An 18,458-nucleotide genomic window follows, 5' to 3' on the forward strand; every position below is an offset into this window, starting at 1 on the left:
CCCTTAAGTAATTTAAGCTCAAAGGGATTTATCGCATGGTATATTACCAATGGCAGGGCTGTAAACCGAGCTTCAGGAGCGACTCGCAAATCCGTGCTTTAGAACTGGGCTGTCAAAGGACTGCTGCTCGTGTCAGGATCAGGAAGCCACCCGCTGAACGGGGAAGGCGCCCTTACAGCCACTGGTTACAGCCACATCACCTTCACTGTGATATAGCCCATCGAGGAGGATGCCTCAGAGCCTGGCCCTCCCCCCCCCCCCGCTGCAGTTCTCGATTCTTCACTGTACACAAATGCCTCTAGTTGGTGGAATTTAAATTATGTCCATACCTCTAGCTGCAAGGGAGTTTGAGAAATGCAGTTTGAGCCTTCCTGACACTAAAGCCTAGGAAAGCCCGTAAAAAGGAAGATGACGTGAGATGAAAGGCTGTTGGAAACTTCAGTGAACAGATGATAATGAATGGGCTGACGGTACCTGAACACACTGATCAGCATGGCCACTGAGACTACTAGACATTATGACCCTTCTGACTTGTGTAGTAAGTAGCGGAGCATCTATGAAGCATTCTTGCCCCAAACAGCAAACCGAATCTGAGAGCCTCCAGATGCAAACACCAAGTTTACAAGAAAGAGAGGGATAGAGGCACACGCTACCACCACCCCAGGGCTGCAGCCAGTGCAACCCGGAGTGTGGGAAACTCTACAGACAAGTGACACAGATTCCTCAACAAATACATGGCAAGGAGAAAAGGGCGGGAAATCTAAAAAGATTTAAAAGACATATCACGTAAATGCAGCGTGGGGTTTGATTCAAACAAACCAGTTGTCAGAAACATTTTATGAGACTCAGAAATTTGAACACATACTTGAATAATTGATCACATTAAAGAATTGTTAATTTTTTATTTTAAATATTATTTTTGAGATTTCATTTATTTATTTGACAGAGAGAGAGAGAGCGAGCACAAGCAGGGGGAGTGGCAGGGAGAGGGAGAGGGAGAAGCAGGCTCCCTGATGAGCAGGGAGCCCAAATCAGGGCTTGATCCCAGGACCCTGAGATCATGATCCAAAGGCAGACGCCTAACCAGCGAGCCACCCAGGTGCCCCAGGCATTGTTGTTAATTTTTTAGATGCATAACAATATTACAGTTATGTCAACAATCACTCCAATCACTTTTACAATAAGCTCTTTGTTCTTTCAGATGATTATACATTGGTTCTTTCATAATTAATTTATGGCTCTGTGTTTTATGCCAGAAAGTTTATTGTGCTAGGCATTTTACATATGTTAAATAACTTAATCCTTGTAACAGTGCTTGTGAGGAAGGTAAATTATAGTGTTCATTAAGAAAAACATCTATCACAGCCTTTCTGGAAGTGGACAAAAACAAATGTCTATTTTAAAGTACACTTATGTCTAGGAATGAAGAAGGAGGCAGGCAGCCTTTCAGAGAAGTAACACCACTAATTATAGGGAAAGTAAATTATCAGATAATATCTCTTTCTTTAAGACCTCTTAGTTTTTATAAAGTAAACATTAGATTTGATGTTTAAAATAGTTTCAAACTGTTCTTTTATCCCTGAAAGTATGAGAGGACACCTATTGTCTCGTTTTAAAGATGAAGAACAACCCAAAGCACTGCCCCAGCCAGGTGAGATGAGTGTGAGAAGCACACTGAGAGCCTTGGTGTTATCAGACACAGCCAAGGTGCTGACACAGGGGCGACCCGTGCCCCCAAAACTAATTGGCTGCAATCTTGAACTTGCAGTTCTCTCTGTTAACGGGCTGAGACCATGCGTTCTAAAATTCTGTCCAGGGGCAAAAACAATCTTAGACATTACAGTGGTCTGTGCCCCTCCAAAGCTCAACAGTACCCAACAAAATATTCCTATTTCTCTCACTAGGGAGAATTTAAATCTATACTCTGTCCTTGTTGGGGTGTGGGGGCTGGTGAGGGGCTGATAATGAAAAAAAAGTTTCAGAGACACTGGCTTAGGCCAAAAAATGTTTTATCTAGTCTACTGTGATTATGTCGTTTTTTCAAAGGACTTCCATTTCGAAGAGCTTACAAAATCAAAATGCTAACTTGTTTTTCTAAAAATAATCCATCAAATACTGCTTTCCTCAAGGAAAATTATGGTCTCTCTGCCTAATGGAAAATTGGTAATTCGTTGGTTAAAGGCATGTCTGAGTAGCTCCCTTGGGGAACTGCAGCCCCAGTTGACTAGAGCTATTCTTACAGTGAGCTTATTAACTAGTGATCACTAGTCTCTACTAAACTTTGTGCTTCGTAAACAATCTTAAAACCTGTTGGTAGGTAACCATTTAGAGTTAGTGTCCTATCCCTCTGGATTTCACAACCTTGCTTATATGGAACTGCTGTAGAATCTTCTAGCTTGAACTGAAGATACGAAATTGCTATTCCTTACCCTTAAACTGACACTGCCCTGAGGTAATATCAGAAATGTCACTCTGCTTGTCTCTAACGTTTATTTAACAGGATTTGGGTCTGAAAAAGATGCCCTCTTCACCCTGACTGAATGCCACCTCTATTCACATGATTTTATTGCAACTAATGTATTCAGACTGGATAGAGAAAATTGGGTTAGGCCCTTAAGAGGCTTGCAAGATAATGTGGAAGATATATTTTCAAAAGAGCTTATTTTATTTTATTTTATTTTTTAATTTTATTTTTAAGTAATCTCTACACCCAGTGTGGGGCTTGAACTCACAAAACTCTTGAGATCAAGAATCACCTGCTCCATTAACGGAGCCAGTCAGGAACCCCTAAAACAACTAATTTTAAATAATGTGGGAAAAAATTGCTTAGCATACTAGAGCTAAGGAGACTTGATGGAAGAGCAGTTGATTGGGCCACAAGTCAAGGCACTGATGCGTTGAGAAGTAGGAAGGTTTATGAAGAGAGTAGTGCTGCTGGACTTTGAAAGGTATACGCTTGAAGAAAGTGGTGAGGGCATTTCATGCAGGGGCTGGCTGTCTAGTGAGACCAAAAGAGCAAAGCACAGAGGCGAAAATTGCAAGGGGTATGTGGGGTAAGTGTCTCTAGCTGAAGGTTAGGGTGGAAAGCCAGTGGTGGCAGATGGAGCTAGAAAGCTTGGAGCCACCTCGTGGGTCTCAAATGACACGCAAAGGCCTCCCTGCTCTCATGGTTAGTTCCCAGGGTTACTGAAGTGGACTGTTATATGAATACATAATGCCACCTAACTCCTCATCTGCCTCCAACCCCACCGTCTTCATCCAGCAGAAAAGGACCAAAATTTTCCTGCATGTGATCTTGAACGAGTTAGTTAACCTCTCTCTGTACCCTGACTTCCTCTTCTATGAAATGGAGATTAAAGATAGTGCCCACATCATTAAATAGGTCACTCACAACAGTATGGGGATACAAAAGCATCGTATGAGTGTTTGTTAAATAAGTTATTTATCAAAAGTTCTCAAATAATTGTTTTGAGGCATAGGAAAAAAAGGAAGGATTTTAGATCTGTACTAACTCCCAGCTATGAACTTAAGACCTTTCACATTAAAAATTAGTATGTATATCATAGCCTTAATGTCATAGCTGAAAGGACTCCGAGGATTATTTTAGAGCTCATGTAAATTCTTTTCCCGCCCTAGGAGCTGCTTACAGAGTGTTATTAAATATGTGGATACATTTCGGGCACCTGACTGGCTGTTGGAATAGCATGAGACTCTTGATCTTGGGGTCATGAATTCAAGCCCCACACCAGGTATAGAGTTTACTTTAAAATGTGTGTGTGTGTGTGTCTGGTGTGCATATATATATATATATATAAAGTGGGTACATTTCTATTTCCTTAAGGCTTCATTTAAAACTTTGGAAATTCCTTGGTTCTGAGCTACAGCCTTTTGACATTTTCCCTGTTCTTTACCAACTATATGTTGAGAAAAGGAAGCGAAAGGACACATGGCTATTTCATACACCTATGAACAGTGGAAAAGTGACAGTAGATAGGAAAAAAGTGGAACCCACATTAAGTATTTGTAAACTTAGGACATTTTTGGTTTTCCATTGTTGTCATTGTTTCACTTAAATATTGCTGCATAATAAACCACATAAAACATAATGGTTTCCAAACAACACTTGATTATTTCTCACAGTTCTGGGGACGAGGAGCGCTAGGTGGGATGCTTCTCTTCCACGTGGTATTGGCTGGGACTAACTCCACACAGTCTCTCATGGGTTGTGTGGTTAAGACCTTCTTTACAATCCAGCAGCAGGGCCCCAGGAGATGGGAGTAGCCTGATCTCTTAAGGTCTAGAAACAGAATCAGCCTAGAAACACATCTGCTGTGTTTTATTAGCCAAAGCAAGGTACAAGGTCAGCCTAGATACTAGAGGTAAGAAAACAGACTCCTCCTCCATGGGAGAAGCTGCAAAATATCGTGGCCATGATGTCCAGCATTCATCAGTTCTCTGGCTCTATGTTTTAAGGCTTATGAATGACATTTGACTTAAGTAACTAGCCCCTTTTCTAGTCGGTTAAACATTCTCAAACAGTGAAACCACCCACAGAAGCTTTTGGGTTGTTAGTTTCTTGAATTTTCTTGAGTGCCTTTCCTGACTTTTTGGATCCGTACATTTCCTCTTGGTTTGCTTTGCTGCCCCCTTCTGGTAGAATGGGGAAAGGTTCGATGATAGTCCAACACCTACAGCCACAATAAAAGCTCTACTTGAAATCCTTTGTCAAAGAATCCCAACTTTCAAAAATCTTTGATCCTAACTTCCTAAGTGAATTCCGATGAAAGTAAAGTCTAAACATAAAACTGCTACATATGCATTTCAGTTTATTTCTGTTACAGGCAAATCGATAGTGACAGATGGAACAGGAACGTTAAAATGGACAGCTCACTTTAGGTTGAAAAGATGATAAGAATACTTTGTTACGCTGATTAGCAATAGAAAATTCCCTAGAAACTGCATTTCTCTTTTCTGAAACAATGAAATGAGTATATATAAAATTTTATTTTTTAAAAAAAGATTTTATTTATTTATTTATTTGAGAGAGAATGCGAGAGAGAGGGAGAGAACCTGAGAGGATGGAGAGTCAGAGGGAGAAGCAGACTCCCTGCCGAGCACGGAGCCCATGCGGGACTCGATACCGGGACTCCTGGATCATGACCTGAGCCGAAGGCAGTCGCTTAACCAACTGAGCCACCCAGGCACCCTAAAATTTTAATTTTTAAAAATGTTTTTCTAATGTTAACCTCAGCTAATCTCTGTTATCTTTCAAATTATGACATATGTAGGATCCCTAGATCGGTATTTTAAATTTTTTGCATAGAAGCTGCATGAAAATGCTATTGTGTGCTTACTTTAAATACAATGAGAAATGCTAAATACTTAGATTTTATATTTAATATAGTATATTATTTAAATGCTTTTTCATATTTAGTATTAGAAGACGTTGGAAATATTCAAATAGGTTACATATAAGTAGGTAAAGCTAAAATTTAGAAGGCACAAAACTTTAAAATATTACAGAGGTGTAGGTGATCTGCACATTTGTGTACTTATCAAACAATCCTACTGAAGAATTTTTCAGTTGGAAAAAATATAATATTGAGGGTTGAGGTGAGCCAAATGGGTGAAGAGGGTCGATAGTACAAACTTCCAGTTATAAAATAAATAAGTCATGGATATGTAATGTACAGTGACTGTAGTTAATAATACTGTATTGCATATTTGAGAGTTGCTAAGAGAGTGGATCTTGAAAGTTCTCATTGCAAAAAAAAAAAAAGTATGGAAAAAAATTACTAGTTTAAAAAAAAATAGTATTTTAAGAAATTTAGAACTGTTTTCCTGTTTCCTGCTTGGCGATTTGGGCATAATTCTGTAGTAGCTAAGACATTTTGGCAAGCACATTTTCAAGTCACAACTGCTACTTCATTAAGTCATAATAACAGTACATATGCCATGCTATCTCTAAAAACTGTAAAATGACTGGAATCTTTGGAATTCCCTTCCCCCACTAACTCAACAAAGCCCAGATTTGTTGTAGTACAGAACAGAGACACACCTCCTGGAGCTCCCGGAGCATAGCTGCTTTCCACTGGTTAAATGATCTAAATACCGGTCATTTGCACATCTTACGAGATTTGTGCCCCTTAAAGACAAATAACTGAGGAAACAGATTGCAGCAAATCTGTCAAGAAAATACAGTTTATATTCAAAACTACATCTGCTTTGCACTTTTAGCAAATATGCAAGGGCTTCTTATTGAGTGGATATGTGCCAAGATCTTAGTTTAAAGCCTTTGCAATTCTCCATCTGCCGGGATGAAAATTTGAGCTTCTGGCCTTTAAGAGCTGTGTAACAAAGATCCAGTATTAGAGAATAGAGTATTTAAAAACTGAAATTAATTCACATTTCATTATTCAGAAAGCTATTAATAGAGTCTGGGGGCGCCTGGCTGGCTCAGCTGGTAGAGTGTACAACTCTTGATCTTGGGGTTGTGAGTTCAAACAGCATGTTGGACGTAGAGCTTACTTTAAAAAAAAAATTAAAAAAGGAAAGGTATTAATAGAATCTTAATTTTTGATATCCGATGTAACATCACTAAAAGCAGATATTGAGGAGAGAGATCTGTGTAAGAAAACAAAAGGAGCAAGAACTTTTCCCAAACTAGCACAATAGTGATTTAATTCAATTTAATCCTATATTTAGGATTAAACTAGAATGAGTTCATGGATTACAATCAAGAGTACCAAGTATGTATTTCAACAAAAATATTATAATCAGAATACATTTTCCAGTTCAATATAATTAAGATGGCATTCTTTTTTTTTTTTTTTTAAGATTTTTTATTTATTTATTTGACAGAGATAGCCAGCGAGAGAGGGAACACAAGCAGGGGGAGTGGGAGAGGAAGAAGCAGGCTCATAGCGGAGGAGCCTGATGTGGGGCTCGATCCCACAACGCCGGGATCACGCCCTGAGCCGAAGGCAGACGCTTAACCGCTGTGCCACCCAGGCGCCCCAAAGATGGCATTCTTGACTTGAGTTTCTCTCAAAAGCTTCAGATTGCAAATTGCAATTATTCTTTTTATTGCTCCCCTTTACATTTAGCACAGAACTGTCTTTTTTTAGTTTAACTGTGAAAAGGTCCTTAATATATACGTAAAGATGTCTTCAGAACAGAGCCGCTATTCAGTTTGGAAACCATGGATATATTCTTGGGAAAGTACTCACAGTTAGCGGATAGCTTTCTGACCACTCTGTACTTTTGAGCTGGCTCCAGGAGCAGGGACAAGTATATGAACAACCTATTATTAAGCTTCACTCCCTGGGTGTATTTATGTGGGTGCTTTAAATCACGTGTCAAGAGCTATGAAGTTTGAAAATACAAAGACTTAATAGAAGGGTGCTTGGGAATGTAAATCAGAATCAGGTGTGAACTATCTTAACATGTGCTATGGACTTGGATTCAGTTCACCTATTCAATTGACATTTATTTTCTACTCTGTCAGAACGATGTTTAAGAAAATACATACATTCAAAATTAGTTCAACTTTGTACATTTAGCGGTTTTCAAAGTGTGTGTGTGTGTGTGTGTGTGTGTGTGTGTACGCCAACATTTTCACTAAATATGATCATTTCTCTCAAGAGGCTAGGTTAGTAGAGCAGAAGGTCTAAGTACATTGATAGATAAATGGGGTACAGTATAGACACAAAGAGAAAACGGTTGATTGACTTGATATGGGAAACAGGATGAGATAAAGGGCTTAATAAAAGATATAACGCTTGAATTAGTCTTGATAGATGCATGGGGCTCACCAGAACAAGGACAAGGTAGGATGTTCAATACAGAGGGTATAGTATAAGTAAGGTCTAGTAGGGGGCTCAGGAAACTTTTTTTTCTTTTAAAGATTGTATTTATTTATTAGAGAGCACAAGTGAGGGGAGGCAGAGGGAGAAGCAGACTTCCCACTGAGCAGGGAGCCTGATGCAGAGCCTGATGCGGGGCCCGATTCCAGGACCCCAGGATCAAAACCTGAGCCAAAGGCAGATGTTTAACTGAGTCAGAGGCTCAGGAAACTTTAAATACAGTTAACCCTTGGACAACAACTTTGTTAAGTTGTTTCTAGCTAATTCTAGCTCGGGAAACTTTAAATACAGTTAACCCTTATACAACAACTTTGTTGTTTCTAGCTAATTCATTATGCAAGTTAGGGCCCCCTCTGCAGCCAAATATCTGGGTATAACTTTTGACTTAACTACTAATAGCCTACTGTTGGAAGCCTTACTGATGACATAAAGCCTATTGACATATATTTTGTATGTTACATGTATTAGATACAGTATTTTTTAAAGATTATTTATTTATTTGAGAAAGAGAGAGGGAGCACAAGGAGGGGGAGGGACAGAGGGAGAAGCTGACTCCCCACTGAGCAGGGAGCCAAACACGGGGCTCAATCCCAGGACCTGAGCCAAAGGCACACACCCAACAAACTGAGCTACCCAGGCACCCCTAGGTACAGTATTCTTACAATAAAGTAAGCTAGAGAAAAGAAGATATTATTAAGAAAATCATAAACACTGGAATATTACTCAGCCATAAAAAAGAATGAGATCTTGCCGTTTGCAAGGTATTATGCTAAGTGAAATAAATCAGAGAAAGACAAGTACCATATGCTTTCACTTATATGTGTAATCTAAAAAAACAAAACAAATGAATAAGGCAGAAACAGACCCATAAATAGAGAACAAACTGATGGTTGCCAGAGGGGAGAGGGATTGGGGGATGGGTAAAATGGGTGAAGGGTTGTGGGAGGTACCGAATTCCAGTTATAGAATGAGTAAGTCATGGCGATGAAAGGTTCAGCATAGGGAGTATAGTCAAGGGTCATGTGATAGCGTTCGTTGAATGGTGAAGATGGTAACTACAACTTGTGGTGAGCACAGCATAACCGTAGAGCTGCTGAATCAGTCAGTATGTCTTGCACCTGAAACTAATGTGACATTATATGTCAACTAAATTTCAATAAAAAGTTTTAAAAAACTTTAACGAAAATCAAGGAAAATATATTTACGGTACTGTATTGCATGTACTGAAAAAAATCATATTGGGGCACCTGGGTGGTACAGGTTGGTTAAGCCTCCGACTCTTGATTTTGACTCAGGTCATGATCTCAGAATCATGAGATCAAGTCCCAAAATGGGTCTGCTAAAGTTTCTATCTGCCTCTTTCTCTGCCCCTCCCTCTGCAGGCTCCTGTGCGAGCACATGCCCACTTGCTCTCAAAAAGAAAAAAATCATGTATAAATGGACCTGTACAGTTCAAACCCTTGTTCAACATTACGACCAGAGCACAGGTATAAACAGTTGAAGGCTGTGGGGGCCAGCAGCAGACAGATCTTGGATGGGGTGTTGCGTCATCTGCTAAATTAGGCTTGATCCCGTGGGCCTGGCTTTCCAATTTCAGTATGCATCAGAATCACCTATGGTGCTTGTCTAACACACATTTTTTAAAATTTATTTTAGTAATCTCTATACCCCATGTGGGGTTCGAACTCACGACCCCAAGATCAAAAGTCGCATGCTCTTCTGACTGGGCCAGCCAGGTGCCCCTAAAATACACATTTCTTATCCCCCTTCTAATTCAGCTCCAGGGGAGGACCCTGGAGCCCGAATTTTAAGGACACGCCCTAAAAATTCTAATGCAGTAGAATTTGGGCCACAGTTTGAAGAAATAGATTTTTTAGGGAGAAAGTAACAATTAGAAGAGGTCACGAGCAGGTCAGATTGGCCTTTTGTAGTGAGGAAGCTGGATTGAAGAGATGAGTCTCGACTGCACAGTAGGCCAGACGACTAGTAAGCGTATTGGAGAAAGACGACGCCATTCACCAAGGTAGGGGATAGTGCCCATGTTTAACCTAAATCAAGTTTCAACAAATAGAAATATGAAGACTTACAATATTACTACAAAAGTTCGCTTAAGTATCAAATTCTCCTTGGGGTTTTTGTGCTCTCATGGTTTCATTCCTGGCTGTATTAATTCCCTATTATTCATCTCTAGTCTGGACACTTATGAACTTCAAAACTACCTATGGACTGGACATCACCTCCTGGGTGCTGGAGGTGATCCCAAACTCAACATATTCAAAATTGAGATTTTCCTTTCCCAACCAGAATTCTGGGAACCAAGAGACCGTCCCTTTCCCTCATCTTCATCTCGTTATCTAAATAGGAGTAAGAACTTAATTCCCTATTTGTAAATTCAGTCTCAGAAGATAAAAACTGATATGTAGTAAACTCTTCACATTCAAGAATTTATTTAATGTTCACAGTTTCAATGACTTTAAGTGACCCCAGAGATTTAGAACAGTTATGTGATTTCCCTCAGGCAAAAATCTTAACCACAGATTCTATCCAAGGCTATTATACTTAGTTACTTAGCTAATGACTGAGGCTGACTCAGCACTGACCTGTAACTACGGCTTTATTGCTCGGTTTATGAATAGATAGAGAAAATGTCCATAAAGTAAAAAGTACTAGAGTGAAAAGTCCTATTTATGAAAAATTGCTTCCAAAGGAAAGCTGATTGTGTTATGATGGAAATGGAAATATTTAAAGGCCTTCGTAGCCTTACTATAACAAGGTAGAGGTTTTGGATAAAGAGGCACGATGAACTTGGTAATGGTTTATCTCAGATACAAATGAGCTTACCATATGCTTTACATGGAAGAAGAAAAATGAGTAACTGTTCTACCAAGTGTTCCAAGCACTATAAAAACTAACCCGTGAGAGAAAGCTAAAGCTAGGAAAAGGCAGAATTTAAAATATTTTAGAGGCACCTGGGTGTTTCAGTCGGTTAAGTGTCTGCCTTCAGCTCAAGTCCTGATCCCTGGGTTCTGGGATCAAGCCCAGTGTCAGGCTCCCTGCTCAGCGGGGAGTCTGCTTCTCCCTCTCCCCCTCCCCCTGCTTGTGCTCCTGCGGGTGATCTCTGTCAAATAAATAAAATCTTTCTTTTTTTTAAAGATTTGACAGAGAGAGCGAGAGAGCACAAACAGGGGGAGCAGTTGAAGGAGAGGGGTTAGCAGGTCCTCCGCTGAGCATCGAGCTCGATGCAGGGTTTGATCCCAGGACCCTGGGACCATGACCCGAGCCGAAGGCAGACGTTTAACCATCTGAGCCACCCAGGCACCCCTAAATAAAATCTTAAAAAAATACATCATCCTAAAGATAGGCAATAGAATGCAAAGAAAAAGAAATCTAGAAACATACGGATCAATGGATACCTAACTGGTATCAATGGATACCTGACAAAACTGTGTAACAGTGGAGCAAGGGCATTAAATGGTGATTGATCAATGGGAAAATAAGAACATCTCCCTCATTCCCTGAACTAAATCATGTAGCCTTAGGTAAAAAAATATAAATTCCTTGAGACTAGAATAGGTAGTTCATAAAAAAAGAATGCCCGTGTGGTCGGTCACAAGCACATAAATGTGCTCAACATCATTGGTCATGAAGTAAATACATACTCAGATCATGATCAATACCACTTTGTACCCATCAGGAAGGCTAAAATGAAAATCAAGAGCAATCCCGAGAAACACGTAACAATTAGAACAACCACTTAGGACAATTGTTGGGCAGTATCTACTAAAAGAGAATATGTATGCGTACACTGTAATCCCAAAATTCTACTCCTTGACATATAGCCAACAGATTTATGTATATATGTACACCAAATAACACATTGAAAAAAGTTCCTAGTACGCTCAGTGCAGAGTCTGCTTGGGATTCTTTCCCCCTCTCTCTCAAATAATCTTAAAAAAAATTGTTCTTAGTAGCATAATTTGTAATATTCCCAAACCAGAAATAACATAGTATCTATTAACAGCAGATTGGACACAGTGGGCTACATTTATACGATGCAGAATTCTATAGCAATGAAAAATAAGTAACTGCTACTCATATGGTAACGAACAAATCTCAGAGGTCCAAGGCGAAAGCTTCTCAGTGGCTGATCCCATTCTGTTGCTCAACCTAGATGGTAGTCACGCTCACACAGGTGTGTACATTTTGTGATTAATATGATTTTTGCACTCTTCTGAATACATGTTATTTTTCAGTGAAAGATGTTCCAAGCAACTCTTTCCCAACAAAAAAATGTTTGTAAATGATTTTAGTACATTATACAAATCATCAAGCATGTGGAGGAGCTAAATATTTTTCTTCAGTTATACTTTATTTCAGTTTAAATTTTTTCAGGAAAATGATATGCTAAAGAAATGTATGTATCTTGTGAACGTCAAGGGTCCACTGTATTCACATTTCCTTATGACCAAGATATATGGGGAAAATGTGAGATTCTAAGAAGCGAACACGAAGACCGTTGAGCTTAAAGAAAAACTGACAAGAAATTATTTTCTCCTGAACAGTAATCTTATTCACATAAGGTCACTCTGTCTCATTTTAGTCTCGTAATTTCTTCTCCCTTTTGTATACAGAGGGAAAATACAGACGTCCATTAACTTCAATCCCTGGAGTCAGAATTCAACTTGAGACTTATGGATGGGAGCTATGCTCCATTTGTGGGATGGGAAGAAACCAGTTCCCCTTTTCTAGCCTCACATCTGTTTGGATTGTATCTTAGTAGGCAATAATGAGAAGGCTGCCTAGGGCTGACTCAACCATAAATATTAGAATTAGGAGAAGTATTAGAATTGCGAAGCCATGTTTTTTTGTGAATGGTGCTCCCTATTCTTTGATTAAGAGCTTAAACCTCATTCACACTCATGACTTACAGGCTGAGCCAGCAGGAAGGTGGACACTAACTCTAATCTCCTAGGAATGAGGAATGAAAAACCAAGACAAGCAGACACTGTAAAATTGTTTTTGTTTTTTTAATGCAGGTCAAATATCCTGAAACATACATGTATTTTGATAGTCTTCTAATGCCACTTTAGTTCAAATATTAAAGTAACACACACGAGCTAAGAGAATTCAATATTGTTCCAAGGCACTTACTGAATCTCCATGACTAGATGAAAACAAGGACAATTAAGATGAACAATTAGTATATAATATAAAAATAACTTTTTGCTTACAATTTACAAAATGTATTATTATTACAATCTTTGATCTCTGATAACCTGCAATGCTGGCTGCATGAATCCAGCAATTTTAAAATTCAGAAACTATTTTCTAAAACTTCAGGGCAAATAATTTACAAATAAGGTACACAAAGATTTAGACCATGCAGAAATTTCTTACATCTTCTGTTAATAATATTTTATGACTGCAACTTTATCAAATTATATACCTACTTGCCCTGTACATATACAAAATAATGCATACATGATAAAACATTAGCAAAAGAGTAGTCCTTAAATTCAATTTATCATAAAAGTATTACTATATTAACATGTCTACAAGCAGCGTGTAACAGGTTAAGAGACATTAAGGCAATAATACTTGAAGTTACAAAATAAACCAATGTAATACTTTCCTAAGTGTAGTATAAGGCAGGTAGATGGTCCAAGCAAAAAAATACTAAGGTAACAATCTACACTGCTGTTAGTCCCACATTTTTAAGATGGAATACTATAAATCTGGCTTTCAGTGGCACTTGAATTTTCCAGTATAATTTAAAGTGTCTTTTAGCTCCCTGAATCATGTCCATTCTGAAGGTGGATCTCTTGGTCCTTTGGGTTTTCCACAGCGATTACGAAAACCTGTAATCAAAAGACCAGAGTAATTGGTCAGTGTTCAGAAATATATTTTAATGTACTAGAAACTCTTAATTTGCTTTGGGTAGTTCATTTAAGAACCTAAATAAATCAGCACAAAGTATGGTAAACTCTGCCTTCAGGAAAGCCTGAAATGATGGCAAATAACCGTTTCTCATTCTTGCCAGCACTAACTACATAACTAAAGTTTTAAAATTATTTAGTAAACAAATTACCAATATCTGTGGCCTCTGTTGGACTTTCTGATATTTGATCTTTCTTGTTACTGAAAAGAGGCGGACATTCTGTACAAGTCTCTGTGTGAATACCTCCTGCTGGATGATCTAAAATGCAAAATAAAGCCATTGTTAACCACCATCGTTTGTAGCATCATATGTAGAACCCTTTAATTGCTTTAATGTCTATATTAAGTTAAAAGAGCAGGTTTTCTCTCTTGGGTATCATAATTTCAGAGGCCCAAATACATTTAAATGCAATGGTAATGAACACAGGAAATGTTAGGCATTCTTGAGGGCACTTAGAAATCTTCAGTGAGTTGTTCTGCAATGTATGGATTCTCCTTACGCTCTTTATTTAATAAATCTCAATCTTGCCATTTTATATTTCCTTAAAGTAGTTATACTATGTGCCAGTGTCCTAAGGCAATAATTGTAAGTGAAATGCCTTTATATGGAAATCAATGACAATCAAGTTTATAGTCAATTAATGGACTACTGGCTGCTGCTTTTTTTTTTTTTTTTTTTGGACTACTGGCTTCTAACCATAATTTTTTTTCCTTTGAAAGTTTTACATCACTTCAATTTTAGTTTACTTATTTAATTACCAATGCCTAAGATTAGTAACAAAAGAAATTTTGTTAAAGAAAAAATTTTGGGGGCGCCTGGGTGGCACAGCGGTTAAGCGTTTGCCTTCGACTCAGGGCGTGATCCCGGTGTTCTGGGATCGAGCCCCACATCAGGCTCCTCCGCTATGAGCCTGCTTCTTCCTCTCCCACCCCCCCTGCTTGTGTTCCCTCTCTCGCTGGCCGTCTCTCTCTGTCAAATAAATAAATAAAATCTTTAAAAAAATAAAAAATAAATAAAACTAAGCTCTACACCCAAAGTGGGGCTTGAACTCATGACCCTGAGATGAAGAGTCCCATGCCCTACCAACTGAGCCACTCAGAGACGCCTGAACAACTCTTCAAAAACCTAAAAATTATTTGATCAGCTCAAGGTCAGAACAAAAGCAAGCCGAGGCCTAGTCTAGTAGGAGAGACTGACAAGCACATTATTATTATACTGGTAAGTTTGATGGTAAAATGACGCAGAGTGCAATGGAGACAGAGAGGAGAGGCATGGCGATTAAACTAGTGGTTTCAGGGCCAACTTGTAGAAAGAAATGATGATCTAGTCAAAAGGCCTCAATTTTCTCAGTGAAGTAAAAGGTCATCTACTGAGTGAGAGTAGGACTGATGATTTCACAAGAAATTAAAGATTTATTTTTTAACTATTACTATTATTATTTTGGTGGGCAGCAAAGCAAAGTTTACTGAGGGATAGTACAAAAGCTCCTGAAGAGGGAGGGGACCCGAGAGGGTTGCCCAGCAGAAATTAAAGATTTAGAAAATTCAAGGAAAACAGAAAGGATACCAACTAGAGCATATAAGATAACTAAGCAAAGCTAAGGGCCCAACTGTGGATGAAGATCCAGAATTGTAGGCTCACTCTGTAAAGCAGAGTGATGTTCCCTAGCAGTATTCAGGAGTCTCGAGGGATAAAATAAAATGGTATGGGAGTTAGGAGCAAGTGGAGGATAATTTCAAGTACGACTAGAGTAATGGAGGACAGTGTCCAGATTGGCTAGAGAAGAGAATCCAGAAAGGAGTTAGCATATATTAAGAAATAAAGGGCCCAGGGATCCAGCAATATCAGCAGTAGTTATAGAATAAAGACAGTAACAATAATAGCTTGCTTCCATTTGAGTGCCTATCATGAGCACAGTGCTGATATTCCATGAATGTGATCTGATTAACTCCTCACAACAATGCTCTAGGGTAGGTGCTATTATTACCTCCGTTGCACAGAAGGGGGAAAAAGGCAACAACAACAACCAGGGCTAAGATTAGGTGACTTGGCCTAAGTCCCATAGTAAGTAAAATGGTAAAAATGAAATTCCAAACCAGGTGGGCTTGACACTAAAGCTTCTGTTCTTTTCCTTATGATACGCTGCCCCACAAAAGTAGACCCAGAGTAATAATTTATGAGAGGGAATGCAACCCCGTTAGGCAAAGATGCAGGGAGGGGGCAGTTAAAGTAGAAGGGAGGGCAAGGGCAGAGATGATGGATGAACTGGGGGAATTGTACAGGCTAGGATGTTGGATGAGCTGCTTTCGTGGTCACTGATTTATAGGAATTAATAATACCTTGATGTATTTTTACCACGATAATATAAGAAATTTGGCAAAAAAAATTTCTAACTTAGAATTACAACACTGGGCTAAGCTACATAATCTTATTGGTCTTCACGAAGGTAGAAGTACTAAAAGGAAGAATTCCAAACAACAGATTTTTAGGGACCTCATTCAATAATCAAGGTGAATTGGGGACATTTATTCAAATCACTGTCAGATCTAGATTCTAAGTGTTTTTATAAACAACAGAAAATAAAACACAGAAAAATATTTTTAAAATAATTTTTTCTCCATTAGCCTGTAACTACCAATAATAATGTTGTTACTTTCCAGATTAATAATATCTGATACAGTAATTACTTTAAAAGAATTATACTGACATAGTTCAGGCTCAGTACACCATGAGACATGCTATTTTATGGAGATTACTCTATATAATCTATAACAAAAAGGAACAAAATCTAACTTACCACATTTTTCAGTTCCAGAGGTTATCAAGCCCTAAAAGGAAGACATTTTAATAGCTATTATAATATATCCCTTTTATAACAAATAATAGAAAAATTTGGTCTGAGTATATATCCCAAGAAATCAAGATCTACTAAAACTCTCAGTGTCAAAGGGAAAGAAGTCAATGGTGCTTTCAATTAGGCTTAAAATTTTTTTAATGTTATGGTATTTTATACTGAGATCAAAAAGACAGGGGAACTACTTCTTCCTTCTAGATGGAAACTGAAAATGCAGGCGATACTACACAAAGGAACATACAACTCCATTTTGCCAGTCCTCTACCATATTCATCAAATTATATCATAAAACATAACATCATTAGTACAGGTTACTACTGTTTTATGTGCCAAGTAAAGTATATTATGTTTCTTAATCAACTGTAAGATGTACCCTAATTTGGGGAATATTAAAATATGGGGTAAATATGAAAAATATCAATGTTGATGAAAAATGGTATTTCCCATGACTAACATATTTAGCTACCAAATACTTCCTGAATGTGAAAGGAAACTTCTTGTGACCAGACAAACCAAAGGATGGGACTATGTACTTAGTGTTACAGTGGGAGGAACAAAATCTAAGTATTATAACCCTGAAAATGTAACTCCTGTTCTATTCACACCTCCAAAATGATTTAAAACATGGCATAATTTACAAATTTCAAAAACAGTCTTTTAGAAAAATGAAACTCTGAAGTCATGGTCCTATGTACCTCATGTTGCCCTTTCAAAAAAATTTCCTGTCTCACATTTTATATAGATTTTCATCTGAAATCTTAGCATAAGAAATGCTGATCAAAAATTATATTTAATAGTCTTAAGGTGACAGTTATTGTAACAAACTCAGATAAATTAACAAAACAAAAGAGCAAAAACACTGAGTTATAGCTACTCCAATCCCAAAAGGACTCACTTCAGGTATTTTTTGTTCAGACTGTTCCTGACTTTGAAGTTCACTCCATTCAGATCTCACAGGTGTATCTGAGAAAAATGAAATCTTACAATTAACATGTTTAATTCTTGAATTTCTTGCATTAAAGTGAGATACAAAAACAGACCCTATAGATTTTTTAGAACTATCACTTCCATAAAATATTCTCTTATCTATTAATTCAAGAAACTCCCTTTAAATTTCCTTTCTTAAAATTTAATTAAAAGAATTTAATCACCAGCGTTTATGTTATTATAAGCTCACTGTAATCTACACATGTGACAGACTTAGATGTACTCATTTAGTAGTATCGAAGTATATGGCTTCACTGTTTTTAACATTCTTGAAAGTAGTTGAAATTAATATGACATTGGTAAAATATAACTCAGATAAGATGAGGGAGGACCCCACTGAGCATGAGACACTATAAATATAGGACACTATAAATATATTAAAGCTGTTTCTATACTCTTCTTAAAGAAGAGACAGAGAAGAAATATAAGGGCTTTGAAATATGATCACTTTCTCTCAGTTCTCACTGATACTCATGTGGCCTAAAGTCTCCCTCCATTAACACCAACTGAGCTGATAACCACCTGCAACCCAATTTAAATATTTACGTATGTAAACTGGCACCCAATGAAGCAATTATTGCCTTTTCATAAATAAGTGCTATATTTAGTGAATGAAAAGACACCAACTTGCAAATACAATTATAACTGAATTTAACTAAATTTAAGTAACAGAAATGCAGCCATTTTAGCAATCTTAGCAAATAAAAAATATCATTTTCAAGTTTTTAAAAAAATTAAAAGTATTTTTCATACAAGGAATTAAAAACACTGGTCAATATCAATTCAAACCTCTTCTGAATTTAATTATGCAATT

General features: G+C 37.9%; 1 protein-coding gene and 1 long non-coding RNA gene across 6 annotated transcripts in view; one reads left to right on the plus strand and one right to left on the minus strand.

Annotated features, from left to right (window-relative positions):
- Positions 1-18,458, plus strand: part of LOC123789363 (uncharacterized) — an 89,232-nt gene that overhangs the window by 41,130 nt on the left and 29,644 nt on the right. The window contains exons 3-4 of one of the 2 annotated variants that reach the window (XR_015724041.1): positions 3,637-3,749; positions 9,248-12,745. This is a non-coding gene — a long non-coding RNA (uncharacterized LOC123789363). Of the gene's footprint in view, positions 1-3,636; positions 3,750-9,247; positions 12,746-18,458 lie in introns of those variants that run through there. The other variant, XR_015724040.1, reaches the window with a different exon arrangement.
- PTPN12 (protein tyrosine phosphatase non-receptor type 12) overlaps positions 12,879-18,458 on the minus strand; it is an 86,331-nt gene continuing 80,751 nt past the window's right edge. For all 4 annotated transcript variants that reach the window (XM_045793403.2, XM_045793402.2, XM_045793401.2 and 1 more), the window contains 4 exons: positions 17,553-17,620; positions 16,601-16,631; positions 13,954-14,061; positions 12,879-13,723 (listed from right to left, as the gene is read on the minus strand). In XM_045793403.2, the coding sequence (XP_045649359.1) occupies positions 13,662-13,723; positions 13,954-14,061; positions 16,601-16,631; positions 17,553-17,620 (269 nt within the window). In that variant the 3' untranslated portion in view covers positions 12,879-13,661. The remainder of the gene's footprint in view (positions 13,724-13,953; positions 14,062-16,600; positions 16,632-17,552; positions 17,621-18,458) is intronic.

This window comes from Ursus americanus, chromosome 3, assembly GCF_024610735.1.
Source record: "Ursus americanus isolate L20-20 chromosome 3, mUrsAme1.1.p, whole genome shotgun sequence".
Taxonomy (NCBI): Eukaryota; Metazoa; Chordata; class Mammalia; order Carnivora; family Ursidae; genus Ursus; species Ursus americanus.